Source organism: Rhipicephalus microplus, chromosome 6 (genome assembly GCF_043290135.1).
Source record: "Rhipicephalus microplus isolate Deutch F79 chromosome 6, USDA_Rmic, whole genome shotgun sequence".
Classification (NCBI taxonomy): Eukaryota; Metazoa; Arthropoda; class Arachnida; order Ixodida; family Ixodidae; genus Rhipicephalus; species Rhipicephalus microplus.
Window position 1 is genome coordinate 163,752,925 of NC_134705.1, and position 14,694 is coordinate 163,767,618.

General features: G+C 45.5%; 1 protein-coding gene across 1 annotated transcript in view; it reads right to left on the reverse strand.

Annotated features, from left to right (window-relative positions):
* Window positions 1–2,382: 2,382 nt before the first annotated feature.
* LOC119168356 (phospholipid-transporting ATPase ABCA3) overlaps window positions 2,383–14,694 on the reverse strand; it is a 42,008-nt gene continuing 29,696 nt past the window's right edge. Inside the window, exons 9-13 of the mRNA XM_075867897.1 lie at window positions 13,656–13,773; window positions 11,261–11,415; window positions 9,476–9,631; window positions 8,188–8,360; window positions 2,383–2,720 (exon numbers count right to left, since the gene is read on the reverse strand). Coding sequence (XP_075724012.1) covers window positions 2,492–2,720; window positions 8,188–8,360; window positions 9,476–9,631; window positions 11,261–11,415; window positions 13,656–13,773 — 831 coding nt within the window. The 3' untranslated portion in view covers window positions 2,383–2,491. The remainder of the gene's footprint in view (window positions 2,721–8,187; window positions 8,361–9,475; window positions 9,632–11,260; window positions 11,416–13,655; window positions 13,774–14,694) is intronic.

Below are 14,694 nucleotides of genomic sequence, written 5' to 3' on the forward strand. Positions count from 1 at the left end.
CAAAGTGAGGCACCTCTTCTCTCAACCATGTAAACGATGACGCCGATCTCACTCATCAGTCGTAACTATATCACGTCACTTTTGTAAAATCCTAGGTTAATGCTACGTATGTCTTATTTTTTTACAATATTGGTGGCCAGGTTACCTTAATTTCGCATTGCAAGAGACGATTACTTCCCACCCTTACTCCATGAAAGAGGCGTACCAATGGCTTTTAGAAGTGCTTCCACTGAGGCTACTTGGTACGGCCTTTGTGGTTGGCATAGCGGTTGGTGCATTTGACGTTAGTGGCTATAGTTGGTACGTAAATTGACAGTTGGTGTGCTTTTTAGGCAGGCTCTAGTCCATTTCGTGTTCTTGTGCCATCTGTCTCTGTTCATCTATGCAGCGCGTCGTTTCACTTCACAATACTTGATATTTATTGATTAATACGTGCGGTTTCATGTTCTGAAACTACCATATGATTATGAGAGGCATCGTAGTGGAGGGATACGGAAATTTCGGCCACCTGTTCTTCTTTAACGTGCACCCAAATCTGAGCACACACGCCTACAGCATTTTCACCTTCATCGAAAATGCAGCCGCCACAGCCGAATACGATCTTGTGACCTGCGGATCAGCAACCGAGTACCTTAGCCACTTGACCACCGCGGCATGGTGCACTTCGCAATACTCGGCCAGCTGCTGTGAAAAGCACACCATCACTTAGGAGCTCTTTCTCTTTCACACTCGAACAAAGATGAAGGCAGATGGAGGGGTGGTGGAGGAGACAGTTAAAACGTAGCCATCTCCACCCACCACCCTCCAATATCAAGCTCTAATAAAGAACCTTGGGCACGCCTGTGTGTGCAGATACTCAGTTCAAAAGGACAGACACAGTGATGGGACAAGTTGGTAGTGCAGAGTTCACACAGTCCAGCAATGAATCACATCATTCGCGTGGACGGTCAGAGAGCGCGACGGGACAAAGCACCAAGTCCCATATTGCTCTATCGCCGTCCATGCGGTTATTCACGCTACTGCGCGAGTTACGGACGCAGACTGAGGTGGCTCCTCACCGTTGACCTCGACGGCGTCTGCAGCGTCAACTTCGGGCTCTTTCTTGCGCTGAGAGCGGTGCACATGATACTCTTCCCCCACGCGGATCAGCACGTCTTCCAGCGACGTCATGGACAGGCCGACGGACTCGATGCCCAGCTCCTCGGTGCGAGACTCCAAGTCCTGGGGCGTTATGTATAATGCGCACCCTGAACTACTGTTCTCCAAGTCAACTCTCATATAAAATGATCTCTGCGTGGCGCACTGCAGCGTATAGGCGGGAAAACACACTAACCGACTCGTTCGGAGCAACTCTTCAACAAAAGTGAGGTCGCCCGTGTGGAATTTCGGAATGTGAATGTCAGTATATCGGTATTTTGTGAGCATGACAGAGTGTTCCCCGAGTACATAGTCAGTATCAATGAGAGGGTCACGCCAAGTAGGTTTTTGGCGAGGGTAAGGCCACGTAGAATGTTGAAGACCAAGCGAGCACGGCCGAGTAAAATTTCTGAAAGTCTCAGCTAACAACAATCTCATCAAATCATGTAAAACTAACTTTAGTTTCCCAAGAAAGGAGCGCAACACAAGGTACTTACTTTAATAGTACAGTGTGACTCAGCAGTTACGCATGATATAAACGAAACATATAACAAGTTTGTAGGAGTAACTACAATATATTACATACAGAGGGTGAGACACGATCATATAGGTACATACTCGGAAATATCCCGATTTCATCGCGTTACTCTAAGGGCACTGGAATTAGCTTTATGAGCCATTGAATAATTTTCTTTCCACAAATATTTCAGCTAACTAAAGGTTCCGAAGCGACTTTATCCTGATCATAGGCATGCGGAAAGATTTCTGTTACGGAGGGCCAAGTTTAACAACGGACCCTTCCTCTCTCGATGACGAACGGCAGATAAGCTGAGTGATAAAAACAAAACAAATCGAAGTGATGACGTGATCTTCGCAGTGGATCAGTCTCCAGCTTTCCGATGGTAAATGCGAGAAGCAAATGGTTTTTATAATGCGACATCAGGGCTCGTTGCTCGTACTAATCATCAAAAACAGTCCTTGCCATATTGCTGCATATCAAAAACCCCATGAAATGCTCGACAATGTAAATGTGCCGGGCACAGCTCCCCCAGTTCAGTTAAATAAGAGAAGAGGGAGGGGAGCGTGCACATGCCTATCGTCCTGGTGGCTTTTCAAATGCATTGCAACGGTTTCGTTCATCCTTCAAGAACAACAGACAGACGTCGGTGACGGTGAAACAGTTTACATGCAACCAGCATTATTGTTATATTGAACTGAAACCGAAACTGAAGGCATTAACAACCCGAATGCGGGACGAATAAAGGTAGATACGAGGACGGGCACTCTTCTATTCTTCGAGGTATGCAACACTCCCGCCTTTCACCGCTTCTTATCCGGAAGGTCCAATTATACGTCAAGAGTAACTTGCCCTGAACATTTCGATCAGGACTTTCGTCCTGATCATCTGGCCGATGACGAAGACCACCTCGTTGTCCGAGTCACTCTGCACGTGCGCTTTGGGCGAGTACTTGCGTAGCATTACCGTGATGGTGGGCACCTGGCACTTGTGCGGTATCTTGGTGATGTTCATGCGGTAGCCCGTGCCGAAACGCTGCTTCAGAAACGTCGGCGCACCGCAGCACCTGCACGAGGCCAGAAGGATCTATCTATCTATCTATCTATCTATCTATCTATCTATCTATCTATCTATCTATCTATCTATCTATCTATCTATCTATCTATCTATCTATCTATCATCGCGGATGACATACACAACCCTCACGTAGCCTGCATCATAGTGGTTGAACTTGACTTCTCTAAAGTATACAATTAGTTCTACAACTTATGAAGGGTGGTTCGATCAACAGTTTGTTCCGCTATTCAAAGAGCCAACACTACGATACGATTACGAGACGCATCAAATCTTCGCAAAGTTTAACCCTCTATATGGTGTTGTTTTAACCTGCGCTTCGCCGATGACATTGCATTGCTGAGTAACTCCGGGGACAAATTGCAACTCATGATTACGGAGTTAGAAAATGAGAGCATAAAAGTAGGTCTTAAAATTAATCTGCAGAAAACTAAAGTAATGTAGAACAACCTCGGAAGAGAACAGCGCTTTGAGATAGGTAATAGTGCACTTGCAGTTGTAAAAGACTATGCCTACTTAGGACAGGTAGTAACCACGGAGCCAAACCACGAGACTGAAGTAACTAGAAGAATAAGAATGGGGTGGAGCACATTTGGCAAGCACACTCGAATCATGACAAGTAGATTGACAAACAGCAGTCATGACAAGCAGTGCCGTGCCGGGGCACGGCACTGCTTCCGCCATGCGCTGCTCACAAATTATCTTCTTCCAGGCCACACTGTTATGGACCGTACACTCTTGGCTGCCTGGCTTTTTCCCGCTGCACTTCGACGAGCCACCACCGCTTAGTCCGGTCCTGCTCAGATCCCCGCCGGGTCTGGATGCATCCGCTTCCAACGCCTGGCAACCCGGATTGGGCATGTTTACCGGTGACGCAAGCGGAGCAAAGCACAAATTGGAGCCAGCCGCCAACACCATCGGGCACGGCACTGCTTCCGCCATGCGCTGCTCACAAATGATCTTCTTCCAGGTTAGTTACTTGAACCATGCCGTGTTTTACAAAATGAACAATTACTGCCTTATTGCGGTGTCGTGCCCATTAGAGTTGTCTTGCGTTAAAAAACATATCTTGAATTGTTTATTATGCATATCTTCTTCCCTTGTTCACTTGCTGCTCTTGCTGGCGGGCGATGTTGAATCAAACCCCGGCCCGATGAGTAAGGCAGAGGGTGTTGCCTTCGAATCGGCTTTGGGGGCAATTGAGAAACTGCGTACTGAACTGAAGTCTGTTTTGCTTGAACTTCAGGGTATTAAGGCGGAACAAGCAACTACTAATGGAAAAATCCAGAATCTTATAGCGAAAGTAACTGCTCTTGAAACCGGTGCAATCGATCCAGCTTCCCCTGAAGTAGTTCCTTCTCAAAATGCCTTGCATGATATCTCAAGTCAGCTACAACAAATAACTGCCAGATGCGACGATGCAGAAAACAGATTAAGACGTTCCAACATGATATTTTTCGGTTTAGAGGACGACGAAAAAGAAAATTGGGCAGCGTCTGAAGAAAAAGACATCAAATTCTGCGCAGAAAAACTCGAACTTGCCACTACAAGTGTGCAGTATGAACGTGTACACCGCCTGGGCAAATTTTTCATTGAAAAAAAACGGCCCATTATAGCAAAATTATCTCATTCAGGGACAAACAGAGCATCTTGTCTGCAGCTCGTAAGCTTGAGGAAACAACTTTTTCGATTGGGGAAGACTTTGCGCCATCAACACGTGTGGCTAGAAGAAAGTTGGTCGCTTTTGCCAGATCATTCGACAAGCCGTACAAGTTGGTCCTTGACAAGCTTCACTTGGATAAGAAGGTATATGTGTATGATGCCGTTAATGACACAGTTGCTCAATCTTCCAGATAGCTAGATGTAAGCTTAAACTCGCACGCGCCGCATCTCGTGCCCCAAGCAGCCTTTCCACTCTCGGTCGCGTACACGAACATCCGAAGCTTGTTGCACGAACGTGACACGTTTTGTTCTTTTCTTGATGATAGCGATTCAGATATAGTAGTACTAACGGAGACATGGTTGAACCCAGATATAAGAGATAACGAAGTACTACCTCACAACGACCTTTACAAAATTTATAGGAACGACCGCGTAAATAGGCGCGGTGGCGGCGTACTCCTTGCTATTAAGAAAACGCTTCATTCGCATTGGATTGATTCGAAATCTTCCGTCGAAATTGTATGGGCAGCTTTGTCTATGTCATCTAGTGTGGTATTAATTGGGGCTTGTTACCGTGCACCAGATTCTGATCATTCCTTTTTGGGGGACTTGCGTGATAGCATCTCTCATGCCATTCAGTCATGCCCATCTAACCATGTATACCTTCTTGGCGACTTTACTTTTCCTCTTATCGACTGGGAACACATGTCATCCTCATGTCAAGCGTCTCTAGAACTAATAAATCTAACGTTGGACTTCAACCTGTTCCAAGTTATCAAAGAACCCACCCGTGCTTCCAATATCCTGGACTTGGTATTCACCAACGCTCCTGACACAATACTTTCAATTTCAAATGTGAGCGGTTTTAGTGACCATAACCTCCTCCAACTTAATTTAGGCATCCCAAAGCCCGTATCTGGCAAAACAACAAAACGAATTCGCGATTACAATAGAGGAAATTACGCTGCCATTAACACAGAACTAGAACAATTTTTTTTAAAGAGTTACTACCTACTTTCATTTGTCGATCCGTAAATGAAAACTGGGTACTCTACAGAGATAAATTAACAGCGCTAGTCGATCAGAATGTTCTCTTAGTGTCCATAACCAACGATAAATTAAGCCCCTGGTTCAGCAAGTCCCTTTGCAAACTGCGAAACAAGAAGGAACGGTTGTACAGCAGGGCTAAACGCTTGCGCACTGATTGGGCATGGCAGGCATACAAACACTGTTTGAAAACCTACTGCTCAGCAATAACCTCAGCTAAAGATAAATATTACTCGCAAGACCTACCTTCCCTGTTTCAGTCTAATCCCAAAAAATTTTGGCGAACTATATCTCCGGTCAGAGATACTAACACTATTACTTTACATAGAACTGACAAAATACCTATTCTTATCGCCGATGGCCCCTCTGTTTTCAACAGATTCTTCTCATCTGTTTTTACTCAGGAAGATTCTTCCAATGTGCCTACTTTTCCTGAACTTGACGCCACCTATATGGAACCCATTACTGTCACTGTCGGAGGCATTGGATCACTCATTAACAACCTAAAATTATCCACATCAGCCGGTATTGACGACATTAATTCCAAGATACTAAAGAACACCCTCCCCATATCAAGCAAAATATTATGCCAAATTTTTGACCAATCTCTAACATTTGGCATGCTACCGGACTGGTTAATAGGAAAAATAAAACCAATTCACAAAACTGGAGATGTTCACTCGCCTGACAACTATCTACCCATATCTTCAACTTATGACAAGTGGCTTATGAAACTGAACTTAACAAAACGCGAGGTAATGTATTTCACCCGTAAACATGTAAGCTCTGAATTCTCCTATTACTTGAACAATACCTTGCTTTCCCACACTTCTTCCTACAAATACCTAAATGTTCTTCTCACAGAGAGTCTTTCATGGGCCTCACATATTGAGTCTACCTGTGCCAAAGCATCACGTTCACTGGGCTACCTACGCCGCAACTTGAGAAATTCCCCTACTAATATTCGAAAACTAGCCTTTCTTACCTTCATTCTGCCGATATTAGAATTCGCCTCAGCAATTTGGTCTCCTCATCAAAACTACTTGATTATTAAGGTAGAAAGAATTCAAAATAGAGGTGCCCGCTTCATATCACGAAACTACGACATCACGTCAAACATAACGCAAATTAAATCAGACCTTCAGCTGCCGTCATTGGATAGCCGTCGCAATATTGCTCTTCTCTGTCTGTTCCAGAAATATATTATCTATAATAAACGAACGCGGCTCCAGCTTCAAACACCTCACTCTTTTTCACGCAGATTGCATAATCAGTTCAGCTTCATGCGCATATACGGGTCAACTAATGCATTCAATTTATCACCACTGCCTCGGGCCGTTCGTCTTTGGAATGACCTTCCAGATTGCATAGCCTCCATATCTAATCCCGATACATTTCACGTCAGCTACTCACTCTGTTCACCATGTGACCCTGTTTTTGTATTCTGAGTGCATTGTGTAACGGTGATTTATATTCCCCTTGTCTTTCATTTTAAAATGTATCCCTCTGTCGCCATGTTCATATGAACAAGTGCTGAATTCCCTCAAATTTACCTCGCCCTGTATAGCCTAAAATGTGATCTCATTTATATATATATATATAGTTTTTCGTTGTTCTTGCACTGATCCTGCCTGTAAACTGTTCGTTACCTGTCTGTACCATTCCGATTCCTCCCCCTCTTACTCAATGCCCTGTTCTGGGGCATGTAAGTTTTTTTTTGAATAAAGAATAAAGATTGCCACCATCCCTTTAGAGGAAGGTATATAACAGCTGCATCTTGCCGGTACTCAGCTATGGAGCAGAAATCTTGAGCGTTACAAAGAGGGTTCAGCTTAAATTGCGGAGAACGCAGCGATCAATGGAAAGGAAAATGGTAGGTGTAACCTTAAGGGACAAGGAGAGAGCAGAGTGGATTAGGGAACAAACCGGGGTTAAGGATATCATAGTTGAAATTAAGAAGACGAAATGGACATGTGCAGGCATGTAGCACGTAGACAGGATAACCGCTAGTTATTAAGGGTAACTGACTGGATTCCCAGAGAAGCCGAGCGGGTTAAGGAAAGACAGAAGGTTAGGTGGGCAGATGAGATTAAGAAGTTTGCGGGTATAAATTGGCAGCAGCAAGCACAGGACTGAGTTAACTGGCGGAACATGGGAGAGGCCTTTATCCTGCAGTGGATGTAGTCATGATGATGATGATGCTGTTAAACGTGCAGTGACAGGGCACAATACACATAGCCTGTATAGCATTCCACCTCCATTAGGATGCGACCACCACGGCCGGGATCTAACCAACTTTTGGGTTGGCAATCCAACCCCGTACACTTTCGCTGTAGAGGTGATGCTTCGTTTGAAGCTACACAGCGGGATTGCATTCATTCATATGATCGAAAGGCATAACACATTCGAGACGGATCAAAGTACATAGCATACCTAGCACTTTGTATGCAGGTTGAAAGGTCACTCATTCGTTCCCGAGTTTCGGCACCAAACAATGTAGTAAGCGTGGATGTGTTAGTGCTCGAACCCTACTTCGCTCTGCAAAGGCTAGCCCCGAATCTCCCTAACTTGCTTTTAGTTCCTCGCGTCTATATCGCTAATCTAGATAACTTGAACGAACACGTTGTAGGGTGGTCTACACATGACTCGGAATTCGATCGATTTCGCAGACCACGCATGCGCTGTAGGCCATTGGGGACAAATTGGTGCGCGTATTGAGCCATGTGCCCTTTGGCCATGGCGTGCAGTACCGTATGCGTCCGTTGGCCATGACGGCGACGCGGTCACCCAGCATGTCGGCCTCGTACAGCTGCTGCGTGGTCATGATGACGCACGTGGTGCGCCGAAGCTTCAACAGCAGCTCCCAGATGTCGCGGCAGCCGTCCCGGTCCATACTGGTCGTCGGCTCGTCCAGGACCACCAGCTGAGAGTCACCACATGCAAGAAGAGACGGGATCGTCAGCGGGATCATCCACCCCCCAGTATCGCTGGTTGAACAGAAAGAAGGAGCTAAATGTCTCAGGCGAATATGTCCCTACGTGACTTTATATGTTCCTGACGATAGTTAGAGCGCGAGAAGAGAACGACTACAAAGAGACAAGAAGGAGAAGAGCACTCGTCTTCTTCATGTCTCTTTGTCATCGTTCGGTTCTCGCGCTATAACTATCGTCATGTCACACCGACTAGTCCAAACTGCCACACTTCTAACTTATACGTTCAATCGAGACGAGGACTTTTGATATTCGGCGAGACCAGACGAGACATCGTGAGACGGTGGCGTCAACGCGGATAAGAGAATTCGCGCTTTCAACGACGAAATATTTTTTTCAATATTCATAGAAACGGAAGGGCACGATGGGAAGTGCTTCTAGAAGAAACGCGAGGGTCACTCCGCGCCCGTGCTTCTGACAAATTACGTAATACTTCAGAGGAGTCACTGGCGAATATTAGTCACCATGGCCGCAGCGCTACTCCTCAAGCGCACCGCGTAGTTTTTTTTTTCGTAGACGCTGAGCTTGCGCTGAGCCAAACGGACCAAGGCAGTATATTCTTGCTTTTACGTGATCCCTAAAAGGCTACCCGGAAGGCCCCGAGCCCAGAAACCAGGTATGGGTATATGGGGATTCCTTCAGGACAGTGAAGAAAAGAGAGATAAAAACATTCTTCGGCGGATGAGAAAGACAACTCGTTGCGTAGGGCCAGAATACATCATAGGGTACTACCACGAAACCTTGCATGCGCATGCGTAACAAGGCTTATTGCATACATATATTGCATTCGCGTTATTATTACGTATGCAATACGTTTTGTTACGCGCCCGCATGGAAGGCATTCTGGTTTTGCCGTTTATAGGCGTTGTTGTGAAACGAATAAAGCAGATGTTCGCCAGCGCCAGTCTCCTCGATTCCTTGTGGTCCATCTTGTTTTGCGCTAAAGTTCTCACCTAAAATGCTACGTACCAACTAGGCCCAATATAGAAGTTTTATTGATGACAGGATGTGCTCCGTGGGGCTTGTGCGGAAGCGATTGGTCACGTACCTTGGGCGTGGCCACCATTGCGATGGCAGTGCAGAGGCGGCGCTGCAGACCGGGCACCAGGTTGACGGCCAGCGTCGAGCGGTGGTCCATGAGATTGGTGTCATTCAGAAGGTTCACCACTTCCATCTGGACCTTATTCAGCGGGATGCCCTTGATCTGAAAAAAAAGCGCAACATTGGAGTGGGACACATAGAAACTTACATAATAGGGGTCTGCTGTTCGCGCCCTTTACAAAGTTCACAAGATTACCGTTATTTTCAAAAAGACCATCATATATGGCTGTTTGGCAGCAAACGTTGGACAATAAAAGGACCGACAACTGGCCAGAACATGTGATGCAATTCTGGTGGAAATGAAAGGACCGTGAAACACAGTGACAAATTCCAGCACTCTCTTCAGAAGTTAAGCAGGACTTAAGTTTATAAATCGCGTTTAAAAGTAACACAAACAGCTATGTCGCACTGCCAAAAAAGAGCATTGAAGCTAGAATACGGAGTCGATTACTTTGCTGTAAGGAGACACGCACTCCGACTCTTATGCTGTCATGTGTGCCTTAATTATACCTCCAAATTAGAGTACGTGTATTATTGTTTAGGCCGGTTCAGTTCTGTGCTGTTTACGTGGTAACTGAATGGCGAAAAATGGCACCGCCTGTGCAGCCACAAACAGGCCATGCCTAGCCGGCAAGCATGCGCGCAGAGTGCAGGCATGCGCAGTAGATCACTGCACTCGAACACGAAAGGTATCACGCTCACTGTTTGCAGCATGCATTGTGACCCGTGTATACGACTTCCTATATTTCCCGTGATGGAAAAATTCTGATTGCAAACGTTTCGTGGCGTTTCCGACGTTACGATTGCATCATTACACTCTGACCGATAACCTTTCCGTCGTGCTTAAGAAAAAAATTCACAGCATATCCACAGAGTCGATGATAATGAGTGGTCCGAAGCGTCCCTCCGCCTGCCTGCCTTGCCTGCCTTGCCTTGCCTTGCCTTGCCCTGCCTTGCCCTGCCTTGCCCTGCCTTGCCCTGCCCTGCCCTGCCCTGCCCTACCCTGCCCTGCCTTGCCCTGCCTTTGCCTGCCTTGCCTTGCCTTGCCTTGCCTTGGCCTGCCTTGCCTTGGCCTGCCTTGCCTTGCCTTGCCTTGCCTTGCCTTGCCTTGCCTTGCCTTGCCTGCCTGCCTGCCTGCCTGCCTGCATGTCTGTCTGTCTGTCTGTCTGTCTGTCTGTCTGTCTATCTGTCTGTCTGTGTGATGGACGGACAGACGGGCGGACACTTCGCCACCCTCATCATTATTCACTCCATGGATATGCTGTGAATTTCTGATAACAGCGCCATCTATCCTCTGTAATCGTCGATTATACGAAAACCACTGACGCCATCTAGTGATATTTTCTAGGACTTATATACACAACGCCACCTAGTGAGCAATTTTTGAAACTAACTATAAGTGGCTAATACTAGAGCATACTATTACGAGGGATCGACCTACTCCCTAAGGAGCGTAGCACCTAAAAAAAGTACCATTACTTTGTGTATTAGTAAAGTTCAACTTCACAATCTCGAAAACACCACTCTCACGGGGACACGACGTTTGCGAGAAAATGCGCGAAAAGGAAATGCAGGTGGACACGCCACCTTGAGATTTCCGCACCAAACACCGTGCACGTCATAGATTTTGAAGGTGTGAGCTGGGTCTCACGTAGCTTCTGGTCAATAAAAATGAAGTACATTGTCATCTGTACCTGCCATCGAACTAGCGAGCATACATGTGTGCACGTACGACAGCGAAAAACACGATGTGCTCCTCGACGGTCAGGTCTTCGAAAAAGATGTTGTTCTGGGGGCAGTAGCCCATACTCTGACGCGAGTCCCGGGTGCACATCTTCACGTCATAGGCGCCAACCAGCGCACTCCCCGACGTGCAGTCCGTGAAGCCTGCGTATAAAAGATTTTAACGAAGTCTTAGCTGTGAGCTCAAACAATTGCCAATGTTGTACAGCTTAGAATGGTGAATGAATGGGATTAGTAAAGCAAGACCTAAATTAAAACCGACAATGAAATAAGAACAGAGTTGTCAGTGTTGGGCGACTTTTCTGTTCGTCCTGCTTTTCTTACGTCACTCACTGAAAGTGTAGAGTTCGCATACACAGTAATTTTGATTGTAGCTCTCTTTCACCGTCTGCTGAGCCTCGCCGCGGTGGTCTTTAGGTAAGGTACTCGGCTGCTGACCCGCAGGTTGCGGGATGGAATCCCGGCTGCAGCGGCTGCATTTCCGATGGAGGCGGAAATGTTGTAGGCCCGTGTGCTCAGATTCGGGTGCACGTTAAAGAACCCCAGGTGGTCCAAATTTCAGGAGCCCTCCACAACGGCGTCTCTCATAATCATATGGTGGTTTTGGGACGTTACGTCTGTACTCACGTTTTCCTGCTTTCTAGTGTGCAGACACGGTTGAAAGTCTATGCGCTGGTGTGCGCAAAACATCCTCGATGGTGCGTGGCTATGCCACGCACCATCGAGGATGTTGAATGTTTGCGCATTTGCCAAGTCAGTGTGGGTCGCCATATTAAGAGACAGTGCCACCCGCTAAACAACATAGCGGCACCCACAACAAAACATCTACACGACAGCATCGTCACTGCTGCGGCGAAATCTGGTTTATCGGTTAACAGTTTACGTGGAATACGCGCAGATGTTGCTACAAGGGATTACATGTTATACTTCACCTTAACTACTGAAGTAAGGCGTCGGTACTGAGATAACCATTACACTATGCACTCTTCCATTCTAAAGTAAGTTATGGGATGTTAGTCTGGGGAACGACATCACAAGGGAATTACCATAAGTTAATAACTATACAAAAGAAAATATTGCGCTGCTTTGAAAATTACAAGGGGAATCTACAAGACTTGCGCACTGCTCCACTATTCATTAAACATTCCGTACTCAGAATTGATCAAATATATCATTTTAAATTACTTCAGTTAATACAAAAGACTAAGCTATATGAAGAAAGTTGCACCGAAAGACCACACTACAGTATGCGAGAACAAAAGAAACGAGCTCCTAGAACAAGAACCAAGTATGGAAAACAAAGTATTGCTTACCAGGTACCCCAGGTTTTAAATACCCTTGCAGATCAATTGAACTTTAGGGCTAGTAGTGCGACTTTCAAGAAACAAATAAAGAACTTATTCATAACCACCGGTCTACACTATCGAAACTATGTAATGGAGTCTCATGCCTCTCCAAATTGTTCATAAACTTCTATGTCAATTATACGAGTGTATACAGCGGAATTCATTGTATCCGCATGTATTTTGTGTCTGTTTTTGATGTTGTTTCATTGATATTGTTTAGTTGTGAATTATAACGAGAGTGACCTCTAATTCTTAAAATGTGTTATGTAAACTTCTTATGCTATTTATATTTGAATTTTGTGTTTACAATTTCAGGTTGCTTGAAACCAATGTATTGAATATATATATTGTTTAAGCTTTGCACTGTCACGGATTGCGGAGGGACAAGGGCCTTTGTCGGGCTGTTCGCCTTTAGCCCTTTGCCCCTGCAGTGAGCTCTGTATCCAGCTTACTGTAAATAAAAATCCTACTACTACTACTACTACTACTACTAAAATGTCTTTATTGTTTTCCACCCCAAAAATGCAGGCGTGACGTCAAGATTTCAAAGAAATCCTGGCTGAAGGAAGCACCGCAAGAAGGAAGTGCCTAGAGCTTTGCTGCTGGGGTTCAGCGCCGAGGTTTGCGAATGTGTGAACGAAAAATAGAGTTTACGCGGGGGTCCCTTATACGTTCCCTTATGGGCCGCCGCGGTGGTCCAGTGGCTCAGGTACTCGGCTGCTGACCCGCAGGTCGCGGGTTCGAATCCTGGCTGCGGCGGCTGCATTTCCGATGGAGGCGGAAATGTAGGCCCATGTGCTCAGATTTGGATGCACGTTAAAGAACCGCAGGTGGTCGAAATTTCCGGAGCCCTCCACTACGGCGTCTCTCATAATCACATCGTGGCCTTAGCACGTTAAACCCCACATATCAATCAAATCAATCAATACTTTCCCTTACGACGACATGAAAGCGAAAGCCAGCTTCTTTTTCCCCTCAGTCGACAATCCGCAGACGCTAAGACATTTACGACCATACTACAAACTTGCGTCTTCTCACCGGTGATCATGTTCAACAGGGTGGTCTTTCCGGCACCGTTGTGCCCCAGCAACACGGTGATCTGGTTGCTGTAGATTCTCAGGCAGACATCGTCGACGGCCACTACGCCGTCGTAGTCCTGCGTAGTTACGTGACAATCACCGACATCATATATCGAGCGTAGTACACCTCTGATTTGCCACGCACCGTAAAACGCTTTGTGCAGAAGATAATATTTAGAGATTAGACCCCTGTATACCTAGGCGTCTTTAAAACCTGACGTCAAAGCCAGGTAGCACAGGGGTGTCCACGGAACATTTTTATCTGCGTCATTTAGCGCACTTTTCAAGCTTACGTAGCGATTTCTCAGTGCAAGAATTATGGTTTTCGTATTCACGAAATGTACTTTATTACGAAAAAAAAATCTTCATGATGAAAAACAGCACATACCGACGAGGTATGAGTTGAAAAAAACATTGATGTCACTGCCTGCACTGTTATCTAACTTGACCGATTTTCATTACCTTCAAACCGCCAGTCAAGTTTTGCCCGTATGTGTCCGACTAAAGTCAACTTGAACCAGAGTCATCCATTCGTTTTTTTTTTAGAAGTTACGTGTGAATACTAAAGTTTAGGCTCGAAGCGAACAGTGATTTGGTAGAATAACTTAGAATAGAACTAGTTCAAATATGATGTATCACATAAAAACTCAGAATATGAGCAGATTTGTCATTGCTCGATTAACTGCACACTATAGGACATGTGCTAATTTCATTTCGGTTTGTTTTGAATTTTACTATACTTAGTGCATGATTCTGTATAACAAGTTTGAAAAAGTACATTATTGTATTTCAGGTAATCGGTTCATTAAAACTTGAGGGATTAGGTTAGGTTAGGTTAAGTGCATCGTCACGACATATAATTGCGACAATGCAGAAAAAAAAAGCTACTGGTGGTTTCATATGCTGCTATTCAGACATTTCAAATACTTCGAGACTTCTAAAAATTTAAGTACAAATTGCAATAAGTTCGTATATTCGTTCGAATATTCGAAGTACTC